The sequence below is a fragment of the Hippoglossus stenolepis genome, chromosome 9 (genome assembly GCF_022539355.2).
Source record: "Hippoglossus stenolepis isolate QCI-W04-F060 chromosome 9, HSTE1.2, whole genome shotgun sequence".
Classification (NCBI taxonomy): Eukaryota; Metazoa; Chordata; class Actinopteri; order Pleuronectiformes; family Pleuronectidae; genus Hippoglossus; species Hippoglossus stenolepis.
The window spans coordinates 2,447,603-2,466,843 of record NC_061491.1 but is presented as its reverse complement, the minus strand read 5'-3'; the positions used below and the strand labels follow the sequence as shown (position 1 = coordinate 2,466,843).

General features: G+C 40.9%; 1 protein-coding gene across 1 annotated transcript in view; it reads right to left on the bottom strand.

The window, feature by feature from the left end:
- whrnb (whirlin b) overlaps positions 1-8,827 on the bottom strand; it is a 90,804-nt gene extending 81,977 nt beyond the window's left edge. The window contains exon 1 of the mRNA XM_035165088.2: positions 7,605-8,827. Within this exon, the coding sequence (XP_035020979.1) occupies positions 7,605-8,315 (711 nt within the window). The 5' untranslated portion in view covers positions 8,316-8,827. The remainder of the gene's footprint in view (positions 1-7,604) is intronic.
- Between the last annotated feature and the right edge of the window lie 10,414 nt (positions 8,828-19,241).

The window sequence follows — 19,241 nt, the reverse complement described above, 5'->3', positions numbered from 1 at the left end:
GCAGCCATCACAGGAAATGGGATCCAAGCATGTTCACTATCAGCTGTGATTGTGTGCTACCACGTTTGGTAACATTAGCAGCCACTGTAAGAAATGAATGAGGTTAAATTACAAATTTTACTATTGGATTTTGATTGACAGATACTATATTAGGAAGAATATCATGATTTTCTGTTAATCTGCAGCACAATTGTCATCTGCAGTTACACAACAGAATGTGTTATTGTTGCGGGAAATGAAATTAATAATTTAATAAACAAGTCTTTTGAGCATTTAAACAAATTATCTTTGGAACTACTTCCTCTGACTTTACATGCATGAGTTTATAGTACATATTACAACTGCCAGTGTTGGTGTTCACTCTCCAGTCAGGTCAAGTTCTCCCCGAGCCCGTTTCAGATCATGTCTCTCTTTATTAAATACTTGCTTCACACAGCAGGGCAAGGTAGATGTTCCACAGGTCCATTTTATGCCGTACAGTTGTGATGTGTGAAATCTGAAATCTATTTCAGATGCAGTCCCGACAGTCAGACGACCCAACAGGCGCTTTGTTACTGAGGTATGACACTGATATACCTGATGCTAATAAACTGGATATTTTCAGTCACAGTTTTAAGTTCTTATTAGGTAGAAAATCCATCTGCTGCTTGTTTCCAGGAAAAAGACATTATAAGACGTTGATGATAAACAGAATTGTTTTGTGTTGTCAGATTCTTCTTTCACGCCTCTCAGGTCCCTTTTTAGTGAGCTAGAAATGGATCCTGTAAATCAACTGTGCCTGTGTGTGTATGTGACTGTGTGTTGCATTCTGTTTTGATAAGGTCTGTCAGTTATGTATGAAATGTAGTCTGGGGTTTGTGAAATGTTGTTGCGTGTCGACCCTCGGGGTCTCCTTAACCTTCTGTTAATTCAGTGTAACAGTTGTGTAACAGAACAGTCGGAGGTCTGGTCGATTTTCAGACCGTTCAGTGTTTTGTTAATTGTTTTCGTTATGTTGCCGCTTATGAGTTGTAACAAATTTGTATCCATCCACAGACAGGGGGTGAGAACAATACCCTGCTCAGGGTGATACAAACTAAAGAGTAAATAGATAAGCAACATATTTACTTTAGGAGATGTAGCAAAACTTAATGGCAATCCATCTTATAGCTTCAGATATGCTGCTATCATTCTCTAACTGTTCAACTGCATGTGTCTCACACTCTGCAGTGTTGGTTTGGTTAAATACTTCAGTTTAGTTCCATATTAAATATCTACATGATGTCCAGAACATTTTTTGTTTCTAATATTGCAGTGGTGCAAAATCTTTATTAAATGTGACAAAACAGTCATTTGTATTGCTTTGTTTTGATTCATATTTTTATACTTGCTATGTTACATATAGCAGAAGGGGAGGGGCCACCATGGTATTTTCAAACTTGTGACAAATAGAAAGAAAGAGGACATTGTGTCACAGTCACTGAATTCATCCAAAATTGACTCAAAATTTAAAACCGGACCCAGTTGATAAATATCAAGAGAATTTACATACCTCTCCAATTTTAACTTTCCAAAATATTGAGCTATCCTGATACACCACTTTAAATAAAGTCCAACTTGTTCTTGCTGTGCTCAGGGGCAAGTCAGCTCATTAATTTATAAAGTGCAGAATTGCCTGACTAAATCTAGAATAAATAGATTTATCTTCACAAATGAGGTCCTCTGTGTAAGCAGCTACCTCTCTGGCCTTTACCACCCTGCTGGTAAACACCTTTGAAGTCACGTGCCAGACAAGCGGAGGCCCCTGGTGCAGCAGGCCTTACACGGAAGCAGCTTCATTAAGAACTGTAATGAATCACTGGGCACATGGTGGGAGCAGGGATGTAGACAGGGCGAGAGCCCCCGCCTTGAGCAGGAGCTGGAAATATTAGCTGTGTTTACATCTGAATATTAAAGAAGCCTGACAGGGAGCAGCACACTCGTCCCAGAGGAACTATAATTATGGATAAGCAGTAAACATAGATTATTTGTTTGCAATAAGACTCAACAATATTGTCTTCATTTGTCAACGGAAAAAAGAAACGCTTTAACATCACCCTAAATCATGTTGTCGTTTTCACAGTTTTCACACATTTGTAGAAATAAAATATGTGCTCTCTTTCTGAGTGTGACATCGGCATTAATACATGTCTGTGTGTTATGTAGGAGCTATAGACAGGGCAGAGTGGGCCTAGGTTAGCATTAAGACTGGAAGCAAGGGGAATTAGGGAATTATTAGGGAATTATTCTGCTAAAAAGATACGCAGGGCAATCTCCACAGCTCACTCATTACCATGTGTAATCATGTTGTTTAATCCGCAAATAAGAAATGGTTTTGTCATGCTGTCATTGTAAATTCAAAAATTGAATTATCATATTGACTCAAGTGTTTTTAACTCAAAGTCAAACAGAAATGTAAAAATGTTGATTCGTGGTTTCAGTAGTTAGAGGTCATACACTGACACTGCGCTGCTGATTGGTCTTGTTTTCAGGCAACAAAATCACAGCAATGGTTTCATTTCATCACTCAGTCAATCTGTTTGAATTCAGTCTCCAGCCAATAAGAAAGAGAGTGGTGGCTCTAAGAAAGGACCAGAGACACAAGGTCCAGCCTTCAGAGAGTCGTAATTCCCATCTCTAAGGTCTGTTTCTCTTGGGGAGTGTCCTCTGGTGCTGGAGTGTGCTGAACCTGGAGCTAGGGCCTGGACCAGAGGTCACAAATATCCAGACGTTCCCATTTATCTGATAGGCTGAACAAAATAAGCTGTAACACATTAGCAAATAAAAAGAGCTGTTAAGCTTTTTTCTTCCCCCCCATGTTGGACTAATTCTAAAAGTCCTTGTACAGGCAGGTGAAAAGCCTCTTTATTTGCTCCTAAATAAGACACTGCCCAAGGCCTGAGCTATTCAGCCTCCGCAAAAGTGTTGTTTCTGTTTGGAAATTGCTGTAGGTGGAGTATATTAAAGTCTGACTCAGGGATAAAAGCTTGCAAGGTCATAAAAAAGCCCTGCAGTCAGACAGACAAATGCATGCGGCAAATAAAACATTAATGTCTGGGACAATAAAACAGAACATCATCAGGGATATTGTTAAACAACTGAGGAACAGATTTATTTTGCTTCTTGAGACCTTCGTCTAATCTGTTCTGTAAGATCTTTATAAACATTATTTCCCACTGGCCTGATAAAGCACAAGTAAGCTGTTGTGCACATGGGGTTACACATTAGCCAGGTTTCCATCCAAATGTACTACAAATATAAATACACAACAAATTTCCAGAAAGATTGCGGATGAAAAAAAAGTGAATTCATGTACATTTCAATCCGCTACTGTTACGTGACTATTAGGCAAAATTCGCCTTGACAGAACTAGAGGACACAACATGATGTCTTATGACATTTCTGTTTGCTTCATGTATTAAAGGGGACATAGCATGCCCATTTTACCACAAGTTGATATGGTTCCTTGGGGTCTTAATGAAATGTCTGTAACATGCTTTGGTCAAAATACCACAAGGATCATTTCAAACAGCACCCTTTTTACCCTGTATAAAACAGCCCTCCACAGAGTGACCTGTTTTGAGTGCCTGTTCCTTTAAATGCTAATGAGCCAGCTCCCCCCTCCCCCTCTCCCCCATGATTTTAAACGATATAAATTACATATTTTATATGATATAAATTATCAAATATGCATCCCATACTTTGTATTCCCTCCTTCGTCCTGGGTTTTAGTTTTAATTTTCCCAATCACATAATTAAATGTCCCCCTCTGCCCATCCACTACAAGCACACAAGCAGACAGACAGAGAGAGAAAGAGAGGGGTGGGGGGGCTATGAAGACCATCATTTACCCCCGAACCCCGACATTCAACGGGTACAACAACAAGCGGAGAAAGCAGAATCGCGGGCTGACCTTATATATACAGTCTATGGGGCTGACCAGCGGAGAAATGCACGTCCCGTGTGAACATGGGCCAAGACCATGTAGGGAGACTTCCAGTGCCTTGTTACGACACAAAACCCAGGAAGCTCAATCGAGTCGCTCAAGCATGACGTTTCTGACTTAGAGGAACTATAACAAAACGCGCGAGTGTTTTTTTCCCAGAGTTTTTGGGTTGGTAGACATGCCAGATACCCACATTAACCTGTAGAAGCACTAACAAAGTGGAATTTGCATGCTATGTCCCCTTTAATGTATTTCTTCACTTGACCCAGATCTGAGGTGAAGCAGATGTTTTAGTCACATGATTAATGTAAATCAGATTTAACGTCCACACTCAGATTTTTTATGCACAAAATTACAGCAAGAGATTGTAAATGCATTTTGGGATCTCATTGTCTGTAGAGTGCCACTTTTCCCTTTTCTAGTCCTGATGACCACTCAGTGTTTTACAGAACAGTTTTACATTCACCCATTCACACACACTTTTATACAGTGCATGTGCAGCACTTTCTCTTTTACTTGTAAATCACACTCGGTCAAAACAGGCATCAGGGGCAATTTGGGTTTCAGTGCCTTGCCCAAGGACACTTCAGGACCAGAATGGGGTAAACCGGGATCAAACAGCCGAGCTTCTGGTTAGTGGGTGACCCGCTCTCATCTCTTAAGAACACAGTGATAGTGCTGTTGTACAACATTAATTTTCCAATGTAAACATGAACTAACTTCACATCCAATTTGGCATCATTTATATCAAAACTAGAATTACCACCTCTTTTTGTCATTGGTCCAGGAAATGTCCGAGGCACCTTTCACAACTGTTATTTTAGTTTGGACTAAAGTGAAAGGTCTGATGGTCCAGACCAAACAAGGTAGGTGTGAAAGCACCCTAAATGCCTGTTTGATGCATGAATTGAAAATAAACGTCAAAATAAGGTCAGTGGATCTATTTTCAATATTCCATTAAGGAAATGAGATGAAGCCACAGTGAGCGAGTGAGATGAAGAACTGGTTAGGTGATGCCGATGTGATTGTTGTTATTGCAATTTAAAGGAATAGTTCACCGGAAAAATTTAAATTCACTCATCATCGACTCACCACTATGCCAATGGAGGCGTGGGTGAAGTGTTGGAGTCCACAAAACACTTTTGGAGTTTGAGGGGTAAACAATGTTGCAGCCAAATCCAATACAATTTGGGTAACTGGTGATCAATTTTTCAATCGTAAAAAAAAACAACAGAAAAAAAGGCCTCCATACTGGTCCTGTGTACGTAAGCCCCAACATTCAAAACGGCGTCATTTACACCATGTTTTTAGCCTAAATGTCCTCTGATATCCTCCTCGGAGCCACGATCACATTTGCGCGCACACCCTGTGAACACACTGCACACCAGCTCTCGCGCAAGGGCACGCGCGGGGTGCCCATTAGCATCGCTACATCCCCTAGCATCGCCACTTCCGATGCTGACTTTTAGGCTAAAACATTCAATTGTATTGAACACTGTTTACCCCTGAAACTCCAAAAGCTTTTTGTGGACTCAAACACTTCACCCACCCCTCCATCAGCATAGTGGTTAGATAATGAGTGAATTTTCCTTTTTCAGTGACCTATCCCTTTAAATTAACCTCAGGCCTAAGACATGATGACCAAGAGACCCGCCCCTTTTACTGTCACAGCAAAAACCTGATGCACTAGAGCAGCCGTTCCCAAACTTAAGAATGTCGCGGCCCAATTTGAAAACTGAAAAATTTGTGCGGCCCACCCACACCTTTAATCACAACTATAAGATCCACACACAGGACTATAATCATCTATTACCAAACATATTATTCATTTTATAGCTAAAATAATTGTATATGAACGTAGGCATATGCAGTGCAAATCCAATAACATCCACATTTAAGCGTAACAATTTGCAAGTTAGTGCAAATAGTGGATTGTTAAAAATATATTCTTGCTGTTTGTATAACAGAGCACAACAAGAATATCAGGGAGAAGAAAAACACATTTGAGGCGTAACCAAATATACTTAAGGCGTTTAAGTGTTAATGTGACGGTCAGCAAAAACAATGACACCTGCTATATAGGTCAGATAAAATAAGAACAACGTGGAATTTATATCTCATGTTTTTGTTTCATTACCTGTGATGATATTTTTTTTTTTTTTTTTTTTAAATCAATCATAACTTTTTTGTGGTAATCAACGCTTACTTACAAATCTGAAACTTTTGTATCTATTTATTTTCTGATGACCTCTCAGGGCCCACCTGCAGTGGCTTCACGGCCCACCAGGGGGCCGCGGGCCACACTTTGGGAATGACTGCACTAGAGGATCTGATCGTGTTGACATGAAAACTGTATGGAATCTGGGGCTAGTGTGGCCCCATGTAAAAAACATACTTTCTCACTCTATTCGATTTGCCGAAGTGTTGAGATGTGCACTTTATACCGAGGCTTTGTCTCTATTTAAGAGTTTTCTCACAAGTAATCACAGTTACCGGGACATTGTCTGTGGAAAGACTAATTGCTGTAATTAAATGCCATTTTTCAATGCTACGTGCAGCACAAATGGAATTCTATCAACCTGTTTTCGGGTGGAGGCAGAGGTCAGAGGTCAGAGGCCAGAGAGAGAGAAGATATAACCTGCGGACCAATTAAAACTATATGTGAAATTATTGCTAACTCAATTTGGTTCAACTGACCCTTTAATTGTATGTCAGACCCCCTCACGTGTAATACTGCACTTCCAGTACAGAATGTGGAAAAGGCTACTCACTATAATATAACCTTTATCTTGCAGGCTGTCTGTTCATTGAAGTTTCCTCAGCAGCTGGAAAGTCCCCATGTTGTTCCTTTAGAATGAATCTCATTATAGATTATGATTGTTGATTAGTATCATTATAGCAACAATGATTTAAACTAGCCAAGCAAAGAAAATTCAAAGTTTTAACAAACTATTAATCGCTGTAGTCATTTGGGGAAAAAAGGCCAAAGCCTTTGCTGGTTCCAGCTTCACAGATGTGAGGGTATATATTATATAACTTTGGCTTTTGGCCTGTTGGCAAAGCAACAACACATCAGAAGTGGTCACATGGGGCTGGAGAAAACTAACAAGCACTATTTTCACTGTGAACTTTTTTAGACAGAACGACTTAACACTTAATTGATTAATTGAAAAGAATTGTACCGACTACACCATAATGAAAAGTAGACTCTAAATCTCACAGGGCTCCCTGAGTCTATGGCATGAAAAAGGGAACAACATTTGGGGTTTTGGTTGTGAGAAAAAGCAACGTAGTGAACATAAGGGTTCATGTTGGTTCATGGCGCCAGCAGTCACAGAGCATTAAGCCATGGCCAAGTGGTGTAGAAGAATGAATAAAAGGGAACTAGCTGGACTAGAGGCGTTTGCAGTGGGAGAAAGCAGCGCTGTTTGTAGGCCAGCACTACATTTCCTTTGTAGTAACGTTCTCCGTGCCTGAAGCATATACAGTGTTTACATCCGGAACGCATGCGTAAAATCTAACAGGCTCACGCACTCTGAGGGGATTCTTCGTCTCATGGAGATTATATCGTGTGGCCTTTTTAGAACAAAACTATAAGATTACAGCAACAACTCACTCACGCGCACATATGAAGCCCTACCTTCACCGCGTCTACGTGAGAGACATTGCTGAACATCATGTCGTTCACGGTCACGATCTGGTCCCCGATCCTCAGTCCTTCTCTCTCGGCCGATGAGCCAGGCTCCACGAGGGACACGTAGATCCCCACGCCGTGCTCCGACCCCCCGCGGATGCTAAAGCCCAGGCCCTCGTGGCTCCGGGAGCGCGTCAGGGTCACTTTGCGCACATCTCCAAAGGTGCCCTCGAGGAACTGCGGGGCCATGGAAGCCGACAGCTCCGCCGCGGCGCTGAACCCGTCCGGGCAGCCCAAGGTGAGGGGCTGCTCCTGGATGGAAGTGACATAGTTTTGCAGAGCCGAGTCACCCTCGTCCCCAAAGCTCTCCGCGCTGCCGTTGCTGGGGAGCAGGTCTGTCTTCAGGTAGAGTCCCTCGGACGTGTACTGGTCGAACAGCAGCTGGTCGGACCGCGGGATGACCAGGCGCAGCATGGGCAGCAGCTGTCGTTTGCCGGGCGTGCTGAGAATCACTTTGAGAGTTTGGACCAGGTCGAAGACGTTGCGCTTGGCGTGGTACACATTGAGGCAGTGGATGAAGTGCTCCCGCTCCACGTCGCTGAGCAGCAGGTTGAGAGCGTTGTGGAGCCTCCGGACGTTCGCCGAGAGCGCACGGCCGCCTGAGCCCCCCGAGTTCAGGGGTGTGTTGAGCGACGCGCGCTCCAGATCAGCGCTCATCCTGCAACATAACGAGGAGACAGTGCATCATACAGACCGGAGGACGGGTCAGGCATTTGGTTAGGCGCCCTCTCGAGTCGATTCTCCCGTTTGAAAGCAACGCGTGCAACAGCTCACCGCGCGTCGGGCAACTTCAACAGGTGACCGGGGATCTGTGCGCGTAACGGCGCTGATGTGAGCCACGCTGCACACGCTGCATCAGCCGAAAACAAACCGTCCCCCAGGTGATGCGCGCATCTTTCTCTGGCACTGGTTAACTCACTGGTCCTTCTGTCCTGTTGTCTTTTATTCCATGAACCACAAAAGCGTGCCCGCGCTGTCTTCTCTGGGACGAGCCTCCGCGATTCAAATAATGTCCTGTGCGGAATCCACCCGGCGGGTCAAACTCCGTGGGAAGCTCTCTTAATTATTGTTAATGATATACCGTTAGCGTACAACAACACGTGACCTGCACTGTGTTTATTCTGCCCACGAGACCAACTCCCGCGTCTGTCAGGTCTCTACAGCGGAGCCTCCTCTGTGCGCAACTGGCTGAGCGAGCTGGAGTGAGAGCTCCCGGACCCTTTGTGTGTAGGAAATGACGCAGGTGTGTGTGTGTGTGTGTGTGTTGCTTAGAAACTGACAACACTATTCACCCTCATTTAAATGATTATTTCTGGCACTGGCTGATGTCATACACTGTTGAGTAAAGCAGGAATAGGACGAGTTTAAACGACTCGACAAACCAATGCAATTTCAGATTTGAAGTGTTTTTTTCACAATTTCCTGAACCAAAGGCGAATCCCTGCTGTGGGGAAAGTGTAATTCATGTGGAAAACTTAAAAGTGTATATGCACTTGTTCACCTTGGAGATGGTTGGTTCATGTGGGTGCAGATGACAGTAGGTGTCTGCCTGTCAGCCTTTAAGCTGATCAAGCTGCATTATAGCAAATGCCTCCCTGAGACTCCTTGTCATAACTGTAGCCCATGGCTATTTTTAAATAGCTATTTATAGGGGCCCAGAGTTGTCTTCCTCATCATAGCAGTAATGAGCTCCCTCTGTCTGGACCGTTCGTATAATGAGAGTCCCAGGAAACATCCCCTCCACACCAGGGTGCTGCTGAGGAGACAGGCCCCCTGACTGTATGAAGATGAAACACAGCCAGCCCCCCCCCCCCACCCCGAGGAGGTGTGGGTCAATGATGTTTAACACAAACATTACATAAATGACTGGATTTCTCAGCATGTCAGCATTGTACCATCAAGACCCATGGAAACCCTGCAGCCCCCCAATGTCTCCCATTTGCTGATCCACTGTGATGTTTTTTTAATGTTTTTATTTTGAACAAAAGATAAGCTGAGAAGTGTACATTTTAACATCCCTCCATCAGTCCAGACTTTTCCAACAATATAGACTTATACCAGAAAAGAAAGTAGACATACTACATACTTAGTACAAGGTAAAAAACAGTCAGGCAAGATGAGTTTATTGGTATAGCTGTAGCATACAGACAGTTAAACATAAAACATAAAAAAGAAACATTGAACATTAAAACATTACGTAATTCGTCAGCTAAGTGCTGATGTAAGTGCAAGGTGGACAATTATGAGGGCATTTATTTTTGGCCCCTCAGGAAACAACTGATTATCATTTTTGAGGAATTAATGAACACATTTTATTGGTGCATTTATTAATAGTTCAAGACTGGTGACAGGACAGGAAGGATACAAGACATACATATACAAGACATGACAACAAGTGACAATAACCTCAAAAGAGAAAGCAAAAAAATGGAGACAAAGCAAAACAAATAATAATAAAAAAGTAATAATAAAGTGTAAAAAATAACTGAAGACTACAGACTTAGGGTCGAGGGCAGGGCAGGTGGGGCTTGTCCTCACGCCAGGCCCTGGGAACATAGAAGTGTCTGGGGAGAGAGACAGAGAGAGAGACAGCTGGGTTTGGGTCAGGGGTTATTTTGTGTTTGCAGGCTATATGAATGAATGCATGAAGGAATGAATATGTACTCTATTTATATTTTACATTGTACATTATATATACATATCAAGTTTGGGTCACCAGACAATTTTGTTTTCCATAACTCACTTTATTATCAAATGAGTTAAATGAATAGAAAATATAGTCAGACATTGACAAGGTTATAATAATGATTTTATTTGAAATATTAATTTTGTTCTTCAAACTTTGCTTCTCAAAGATGCATTGCAGCAATTACAGCATTGCAGACCTGGCATTCTAGCTGTTAATTTGTTGAGGTAATCTGTGAAATGTCCCCCGCCCTCCCAAGTTGGATTGCTGATGGCTTGCTACCTACGGTCAGCTTCCCAACAGCTCAATGGGTTGAGATCTGTGATCCCTCCATACAGACAGCATACAGTGCCTTTTCCAAGTTCTCATAATTTGATGCTGGGTCATTGTCCTGTTGTAGGAGGAATTGGCTCAAGCTGTCCACAGGTATGCATGCTGCAAATGGATGATAGCCTCTATTTAAATCTTATTGTACAAATCTCCTTACCAGCACCAAAGCAGCCCCAGACCATCACATTACCTCCACCATGTGACGATGGCGTCAGGCACTCTTCAGCATCTTTACCTGTTCCTCTCACAAATGTTCTTCTGTGATCCAAACACCTCAAACTTTGATTCGTCTGTCCATACACTTTTCCAATCTTCCTCTGTCCTATGTCTGTGTTCTTTTGCCCATATCAATCTTTTTTTTATGCCATCTCAGATAGTTTTCCCTCTGCCTAGGCCAGCATCAGTGCTACTGTAGACGTTGACGTTTCGGTACCATTTAAGAAGCTGCAGTTGAGGACCTGGGCGTCTATTTCAAACTAGAACTCTAAATACTTGTCTTCTTGCTGAGTTGTGCACGGGGCCTCTTCTCTTTCCTGGTTAGAGCCCGTTGTGCTGTTCTCTGAAGGTAGTACAACGTTGTAGGACATTTCAGTTTGAATTTCTCGCATGGAATAGCCTTCATTTCTAAGAACAGAATAGATGTTTCAGAAAGTTCTCTTTCTGGCCATTTGTATATCGAACCCACAAATGTGATGCTCAGATACTCAACTAGCTCAAGAAGGCCAGTTTATAGCTTCTACCAGCAAACAGTTTCAGCGTGCTAACATATTGCACAAGGGTTTCAAGGGTTTCTAATCATCCATTAGTCTTCTTTAGCAAACACAATGTACCAACTGGGTGATATTTGAAATGCCTCTATACCCAGTAGATATTTCATTAAAAACCAGACGTTTACCTAGATAGTCATTCCCATTAATGTTATTTTCATTAATTTAATGTTATCTTCATTGAAAAAAACAGTGCTTTTCTTTGAAAAATAAGGAAATTTCTAAGTGACCCCAAACTTTTGAACGTAGTATACATCTTATATTTTAAGGCCTTGACATTAATGGAGCGACGCCTGCGAGCTAGTTCAGGCAGCAACTCGAGCTGCGCTGCTCCAATCATGTGACGTACACCACGTGACATACCTCACTCTCCACAGTCGTCTATAAGACACACCCACCTCATTAGGTGTCTATATAAGCAGAGGAAATGTCCAATCACTCCCTTTGCTTGCCCGCTGCTGCGTCAGTATTGCTGCCAGTTGCTTCAGCCCCTCCACCACCCCAACATCCACCAGTAGGCTCCGACATGCATCGCTCACATGTACTTAAAATACATTTGAGACACTCCAAACAATACGAAAGGAAACAAAAGAAAATGTTGGTATGTGTGTCACACATGATGTCAGATATAAAACGAACATGTTGAAGGTCTCGTAAGTTGTGTCATGTCGAACAGATGTTGCCCAAGAGACATTTTCGAGTTAGCAACCATAAGAAAAAATGAATGGTATTTTATCTTTATCTTTTTTTTCTGAAACATATTGACATATTCGTTATTCTATGCAGATCAAAGGAGTGGAGGGAGTGCATTATTTTGGTTGAGTGCATTACATCATAGGCCTACATCTCAATGATGTCAGTGGGGAGGGAAGACTCTAATACCTATTAGATAGCAGAGGGTGGTTACAGTCAGATTACATGTGTTATCACTCTTCCTCTCTTTATCCCTCTCTCCCCCACACACAAACAGATTTGTTCACAAACTTCTCAGAAGGATTTTATAGTGCAGCCTCTGTATGTTCCAGTTTTTGTTGCTTTTGTTTTTGCTCAACGTTTTACTGATACATGCACAGGGCATAATGGTACAAGAAATAAGCAGGGATGGGCAGTGTTTATGATACGTGTATTTAAAATACTTATTTGAAATACAAAATAGTATTTTGTAATTTGTATTTGATAGGTTTGATGAAAATGTATTCAGAGTTTGTATAAAAATACTTTAGTGTTCAGTATTTTTGTAGTTTGAAAATATTGTAAAACAATCACTTTCTGTGAGATGTCTATGTGATGATTCATAAAAATTGATGCATGCAGCCTCTGATTGGTGTCCAGGCTCGTTGTGATCAGAGCATTGAGATTCAGAAAATTAAAGATCCAGCACGAAGCGAGATCAAAAGAAGAAGAAGCACAATCATACCACAATCACCTCTCTAATGTGATGGAGGTCTATAGTGATGAGGATGATGATGATGATGATGATGATGATGATGATGATGATGATGCGATGATGATGGTGAAGATGATGATGATGATGATGATGATGATGATGATGATGGTGATGATGATGATGATGATGATGATTATGGTGGCGATGATGATGATGATGATGATGATGATGATGATGATGGTGACGATGATGGTGACGATGATGATGATGATGATGATGATGATGATGACCCTGGTATCAAACATACGTCTGTTTTTTTCATTGCAGGTAAGAGGGAAAAAACTGTACATTTCATGCAGTGTTCTTTGCTGTTTATTTCTCTGCGACGGTTCAATCTTCCACACCTGTTCTCGACAGTTGTCATGATGCTTGCCAGTGATGGCATATGATGTGTTGTGCCCCCTGATCATAATCTTTCTTTTGTGTATTTATGAATTGTCTTGTGGACAATTTCATGCTATTTTACAGAAGATTTTAAAGATTCAAAAAGTCATCCTTGGAGCTTTTGAAATAAATCTTCAAACTAAAATGTTTGAAGGTTATGCATTAGTGACATTTGAGGATGTTAAAATTCACTAAACTAAAGGAATAATATTCATTACATGCACTGGAATAAGACAGAACAAGGACAGGCAGTATTAACTGCAGGCAGTAATCACTTCAGTCAAATTAGCGTTTGAAATACACATTTTGTTCTTCTTCAGCCATCCCTCTGGGCTCTGTACATTCTTATTCAGAGGTGGATAAAAAAGTAGAGAACATCCGCAACCTTGAACTTCTTATAACCTGAAGCAATAAATGTCCATCTTAATGAACAGACCTCCCAGAGACAGTAGCTCTTCCTCTTAAAGAGATCAAACAGAGGCTTGTTTAAAGACAGGCCTTATTTTGGATTTAAATTAAGTATGTGGGCGGGTGAGGTTTTATCTTAAGACAACATTAATCCACTCCCTCTCCGAGTCAAACCTCGCACCGACTCACCAGCAGATCCACCTGTGTCTTCTTATCCAACAGCTCACACGGCTGGATGCAAAAGTCCAAATATAAAGAACACAATCTCCAGGAAACAGGAGGCAGTCTAGAGGTGGGAAGTACTCTCAACATATAGAGTTAGTGCAGACCACAAATGAACACATCATTGTGCTGTTTTCCAAACTCTCAAAATTCAAAGACTTACGATAACAGTACAAAATGCAAACTCTCTGGAAGCCTGCATTGATAAAAGCATTCAGACAAATGGAGTCACACATAACAGGAAAAGAGACTAAGAGGCAAATTCCTTTCTGCCAGATGTCTTGCTTTTTTAAAGCTCCAATAATTATCATGTATTTTTGCAATAACAATGAATCACATCACTGTGTGAAATGTGAAAAATGTTGCTTGCAGACCTACAGTGAATTATTACTAACTGTGATGTACCTCTTAGTTCTATGGGGCCGACAATTCAATTTAGTTCATTCTTAAATTGAAAATAAAAGACCAGGCAGTCTCTCATGATTGTTGCTAGACAAAGCAGGCAGCTAGTTTCAGCAAAGAAATAAAAAATACAAAACAGAAAAATATATTTTTCTCAAGTGTTGCTGGAAACCAAACCCCAGGTCAAAAAAGATTATTATTGTTATTATTATTATTATTATTATTATTATTATTATTATTACATTAAAAAAATTGATGTCTAAATCATATCCACCTGCTATTCTGAACTGATTGCTGATGCTAACAACAGAGACATCCCTAGATTTGTATTTATTCAAACCTCCAGTAGAGTTTTTCAGTTCCACCTGGTAAGTTTGAAAACACTTTCTCAAACTGTCACTTGTATCAAACCAGCCACATGTGTAGTGGATCCCATTAGGCAACATGCATCTCTAAGTTTTAATATCCTTCCACTGCTTTAAAACCAGCGATGTAGTTAACACCCTAATTGCAAATACCCACAAACTTTATACAATTATAGATAATTTAATATAATATTTCATACTTATTTAAGTATTTAGTGAACCCTTGTACCCTTTAGGTATAGGAACATTATCATCCAGCTTCTCCATTACAATTTCAGGTTTTAAATAGTTTTCCAAATGCAAAACATCGCTATTTATCTATCAATACAGTGACACACATTGTTTATCTGCCGCCCCTGTAACAGTCAATGATTCCAACTATGAATGCAGTCAATACTGCATGTGTAATAACTAAATGGCAACAGGACTGAAATATCTCTTGCTGATTCAGCTCGACTAATAATACATGACATGGATTTTCCCATGAATCTCTGTTTCTCTGAGCCACATAATCTGACAGCAACAATGGAGCTACAATTGTTCTAAAATGAATCTGTCCATATTTTACAAAAAGTATGAAGCTTGAACTGGTTTGGCTCCTTCATACACCACCAATTTTATTATTCTTTATACTCAATGACATCATGAAATGGAAGACGTTTGGAACCGCCAGGACTGAGCTTTGGTCAGGGAGGTGACCGAAGCTGCTGCAGTCACTCGAACAGAGTTTCAGAAACCCTCTTCAGAGAGGAACCTGCTGAAGGACAAACACCTCAGCAGCTCTTAATCAATAAGGGAGAGCAGCACGACAGAAGCTACTATGAGTTAAAGGCATTTGACGGACTGCTTCGAGTTTTCAAGGACACTGAGAGCATGAGGAGCAAATCAGTCTTTTCTGAAGAGTAAGAACAGAACTGCCACAAACATGAAGCACCCATTATAGTGTCATATCATAATGTTTGAGTTTACTTCAACTAAGCAAATGGTAGCATGCTAACATGCTAAACTAAAATGTGTACCACTGTAGCAGTGTCTCAGTTCAGGGGCTACTTCCTTCGGTCTACGGTCGACTCGGCCTACGCAGACCACCTTCTTCACAGGCTGTGACCATGAAGGCCAAACTCATGTCTAGTCTACAGAGGCTTTCCATGTTCGACATCACCAGCTCTTCTCGCCCTTATTGCTGTTACTTAGCAACATAACTGAAACTGGACACAACAAGTAACTTTTAATGTGAAGGCTGATACTCAAGCATCAGACATCTCGTTGCTTGCCGGCTGCATTACCCTTTGAAAAATGGTTTGTAACTGAAGAGCAATTAATCGTGGGACAGGTTGTGCCAGGAAGGATCCACCCTTTGGACCCTTTGTTTGTCTGGGTTGGAAGGACGCATTTGAAGGAGCCTTTGAAATGGGACAGCCTGGTCACACCGCTGTGACCCAATTGGATTTCAGATGCAACCTCCGCACAATGCAGTCCCTAAATTAAGAAGAGCTTCACAGAGCTGATCAAGCGGCTGTGGACTCTTCTTCTTTTTTTTTCTTTCTTTTTTTTATATTGCACTTAAACTTGTGTTAGGAAATTAAATGACCAGTATTTGTTATATTAATGAATTGCTTATCAATTGACATTGTGTTGATGTTGTAGGATAATGGCATATACCACTGCCTCTTCCTGGCAAGCCAAAGAGAAAGCACTCAGAGGTGTTGCCTCTCTGTGCAGAGAACAGTCATTTGTTGACTGACTGCTTTCTCACTATATGTAAAGCGAATATAACTCCCACTGTATTCATCCTTCCTAGCAGTAGCTGTGGCAGGGGAAGGTGGGCGTTGAGAGAGTAGTGCAGTAATTAGATGCCTCTGTTTCATAAGCCATTTGAATGGAGCTTTCAGTGCCCCCACCTCACCATTTTTCACATCCACCATCTCTGACAACAGCTAAAAGCACCTGACATTTCCCTCGCTGGCAATTAATGCCCAAGCCGGTGAACTTCCCATTGTTCTGAGTGAGTTAAGGTCCCCCCATCCTGCTAATAAACAGAGTCTTGGACGCTTATCTTTATATTTAGTTCACTGCCCAGACATACAGTTATGAGGATGTGAGAGGTGCCCGAACGCATGTTGTATTGATATAAGTTATAAGGCTCAATATATGCTTACAAAGTGCCAACTTGATTTCATAGCTTTTAGCATCATAACAGGGAGCAAATATCAAGTAAAAATAGATTTGATGCATACACATAGATTTGATTCAAAGCCATTCACAAGGGAGTGACCATACACCCTTATACACATATTTAAAGTGTTCTTATAAAGAAAATAACAATTGGGTCGAAGTTGGGTTGGTTGGGAAGATTCAACCCTCAATTTCTACTGGAGAAGTCATTCGGCCACATACAAGCTTTGTTTGTTTTCTCTGAGTTTTCTTCTTTTTTTCCGAGCGAACTCGTGCGTAGAAATGCCAGACGGGGCCTCATTTAAACCAAGTTGGTTTCATATATCTACAACAGAAGCAAAACCCTTTCACATCCATTACTGTTCTCAAATCAGTTTTCTAAAAGGAAAAGAAAAAAAATATAACATGTCTCATGTATCATACCCTATATTCAAGATATGAAAGTATATCTATAAATCCAAAAATGTAGATTTCAATATTTTGGCCCTAGTTGCTTATTATTGTATTAAAAAACTTGTTTATACACGAAACAAGCTGATTCTGGTCCGCACTTAAGAGAAGAACATATGCACCCCAACGTATATATGTGATAACTCCTCTTCTGAGGCCCGACAGTTTACACTACACAATGTCTACACTGATACATTTCAGAGAGAATTATTGTATTTCATACTGCATTACATTTATTTGACAGCAAACAATAGATATTATAAAAAGCTGGTGAAACACGTTAAAGACTAAACAATCGGTTTTGAAAAAATGTTGCCTCTGAAAAATAAATTTCGTTTTTTCAAATGTCTCAGTTGTTAAAAGCTTCCCCCCCCTAAAATTCTCAGATGTTTTAATGATCCAGTAACTCAACTTGAATCAAAGAGAGAAACAGGCTCTCACTGCCTCAGTATAAATGATCTAATGGTGTCATAGAGCTTAATAAAACCATATAATAATCAGTCAAATGAGTACTGTTACTTTAAAACTTTGTCTGTCGCCGAGACAGATACCCTTGAGGTTGGGGCAACGATTTATGACAGTCAGGCTGAAAAAAGTATGTCTAGGCGAAAGGAGAGGAAACGAGCCGGTCTATGTGCTAGGCTACAGGCTCGGCTAAAGGCTAACCCGTACAGACCAGCGCTCCTGAGTCTGTTCCTCGCCATCTCCATATTTTACGTGTCTTCATTTTATAATCAAATGTTGAATATTTTGCTCTTTGAACCCCGGCTTTGATATGTGCTCCCAGGAATCGCTCTCTCAGTCTGCATTTGGAGCTCAGAGAGACAGTAATCTGGGAAGAGGATGTAAACTGATGCAGTCCCTATAATTTCAGTAAAAACAATCCAAAGAAAGCTGTGGTGTTGTGGTGTTTTCTTGGTAATGGTCCTGAACTCGCTACATGTCTTTTTTTCGCTCCTTCCAAAACAAATGCACATGCTGTCTGAACCTGCCAGTGGAAACACTAGAGCTTTTGTCCACAGAAGAGCCAAAATCAACAGTGGCTTTGTGTGTGGCATATTATTGATGTACTGTATGTTTCTATAAAAGTGACAATTTTTTCTTACAATGTGTGACATCAAAAACATATAAATACAATTAGTTTGCATAAAACCACAATGCCACATATCAATATGTGAGCATGATCTGTTTGCATTGCTGCAGTACATGTGGAAACAGAAAACAGTCACATCAGGGATTCTCGGCCGACTTTGGTCTTTGTCTCATTCATAACACTGTATACATGAACTCAGTTATTATGGAGTTTCCAAAGCCTGAACATTATTAGTTTTGAGGTTTTATTTTAGTAGAAGACTCAGAGGCATCATAACTGCATTTGTCTACAGTACAGAATCTTGATCCAATTTTATTAACGTCTGATGAACTTAAATATGGAGGAGGCACAGAGCGACATAAAGCTGTGTCCATAATAAAAGGCTGATGTCATTACAGTTAGAGGAATCATTGACTTTGAATCTGTCGTCATTAACAGGACTTCAAAGGGTTAATCTGATACCTGTATGGAAGTGATGAATCAACAAAATATGTTTGTTTCTGGACATTTTCTTCCCCCAAATGAAAAATGTTAGCCAAACAAAGGGAAATTATAAAAATCAGCTGATATGTGTGATTTTGGTGGTGGATCATGATCGTGGTGGTGGCTGATCATGGACTATGATTAGTAAGTAATTACAACAAGACTGCTTGATATACAGTATGCCTACTGGGTGAAGTGTTTGAGTCCACGAAAGACCTTTCAGAATCAGATAAATTTGAAGTCAATGGTGAGTCCTTCTTCAGACATAGAAAAACAACAGAAACAAAATAACATGCCTCCATATTGCTCGTGTGGTGTCATCACACGCGCAATATGGTGTCCGCAAGCCCCGACTTTCATATTCGACTCTA